Consider the following 1,936-nt stretch of genomic DNA (forward strand, 5'->3'; position numbering starts at 1 on the left):
CAATAGAACAGGGATAAAATTATCTGCTTGTATTAAAAGAAGTAGCGATTGGTTACATGACGAGGTAGATTCAGCCTTTCTCTGATGATACAGTACCCTCCTCATTATATATTTTTCCATACTATTTTTTCTTTTTTTTTTCTATCCTGCTGGTTGCCATATGGTGAGAGAATCCTAGTGGCTCAATAATACTACTACATGGACTGATGGTCGTCAAAAATGCCACTCCAGAATTACGGAGCTTCCATGATAATTGGCCAAATCCCCTTTGGGGAAAATGTGGTTCCTGAGTGTACACATCAAGAGGAGTTCACTTGGGGCTCAAAGGATCAGCTAGTCCCTTCTAAACCACAAGGAAGAACATGGCTTGGGTACCCTGCAGAGCTGTAATAATCAAGAAATAATTTTTTCAAGGCTCTAACACTGTTTTTATAATCTGATTAATGCTAATCATTTTTATTTGTTTGTTTTGTTAATTTTCCTTTTTTAAAATCAACCCCCGGACATTATTGTCTCTCTCCTCAAGGTAGTTTAGACAAACAGTGCTATAACAATTTATTACTCAAGTTCAGCACAGTCTCCTTCCTTGATTGATCTGGAACACTCATCTTTTCCAACTATGGAAGACATCATCACACACTGCTTTTGTGTCACAGTTTGGCTGCAACACAGTCAAACCCTAAATCACAGACAACAGACCTTGCATTTTCTTACTTTCTGCCAAATGACAAGACTTTCAACATAAAGGCTTGACCACCTTGGCTAAATTGAGTCACCTTGGGTTATAGGCAGTTGTGCAAAGGTATACTCATCACTTACACCTAAATCCATCTAAACAATTCACAGTGGCAAATCCTCCCTACACATTAACCTAACATCCTTCTAATGATGGGCCATCATTAAGCCACTACAGTCTCTGAGTTGAGCTCACAAAGGGTGGTGGGATCAGTACCATCAGTATCTCCTCCATCCACATCCATTGCTTGAGTAGCAGATGCTGCTGCTGTGCTGGTTGTGGTGACAACAGCAGGCACTGTGGTGTCTGTGGCCCATGATGCAGCAGTGTGTGGGTAAGGGCGTGCCCGGGCATCGCGCCGAGCTTTGCGCCGGGCCCGTCGCTGCTCCATGATTAGGCGTAGCTGCTCCACTTTTGTTCGCATTGCTTGGTTCTCATCACCTGAATCTGTGGATTTTCAAAAGATATTAGCAATGGCAGTATAATAATGCTTAATAGTTGTCAATAATCTTTAAAGCAAAAAGATCCAGTTTTGCAATATTGCTTTACTCTATGCTGATACATTATTCACTAACCCTGGTCACCAGCTTGTGGTTCATCAACAGCTTTCCTCCTGTTTGCCTCCATCATGTCCTCCTGAGATTGTGAGATGTCTGTTGAGGAGGTATTCAGTGGCTTTCCTTCTCCTTGGGTGCACTGCTCCCTGAACTCTTGGTCCTGGAGGGTGTTGTTGAACTAAGGGTAATGCTGGTGTTGTGGCGACGATACTGTGGTGTGGCACACAAGAGGTCATTAAGTATGTGGATTATTGTTGAGATATCCCGTTTTGGCCGTCCCTGCCTGTCCTGCAGTGCTGGGTTGAGGGTACCTGAAACAAAAATTTGTCTATTAACACTTCTGTCACAGAATGTCTTACCTAAATACCTAACCTTGTTAATGAACAATACAAAATAAACTTCTATGGGCGTGAACTTCAAAATCTATGCAAACAATTCCCAAGGAAACTTAGCAACTGAACCTTGGCAATTACTTTTTTTTAGAACCAGTGTAGGCTCTTTAAAATAAAATCAGTAAGGCTTCAGTAAGGATGTTTACACTAGCACATACACATACACATTGTTCCATAACCTGAGAAAGTGCCTGAGTACACTCCTTTCCCATGGTGGTGCATACTTCGATGATAGCTCCCTGTTTCTTGAA

At 41.9% G+C, this 1,936-nt stretch overlaps 1 protein-coding gene across 1 annotated transcript; it reads right to left on the reverse strand.

The window, feature by feature from the left end:
- Nucleotides 1–476: 476 nt before the first annotated feature.
- LOC119587893 (midnolin-A-like) lies at nucleotides 477–1,930 on the reverse strand. Its single transcript, XM_037936600.1, is given in 4 exon segments — nucleotides 477–1,183; nucleotides 1,312–1,414; nucleotides 1,417–1,604; nucleotides 1,865–1,930. Coding segments are annotated over 4 exon segments (618 nt in total). The 5' UTR covers nucleotides 1,908–1,930; the 3' UTR covers nucleotides 477–899.
- Between the last annotated feature and the right edge of the window lie 6 nt (nucleotides 1,931–1,936).

The sequence above is a fragment of the Penaeus monodon genome, chromosome 23 (assembly GCF_015228065.2).
Source record: "Penaeus monodon isolate SGIC_2016 chromosome 23, NSTDA_Pmon_1, whole genome shotgun sequence".
Lineage (NCBI taxonomy): Eukaryota > Metazoa > Arthropoda > Malacostraca > Decapoda > Penaeidae > Penaeus > Penaeus monodon.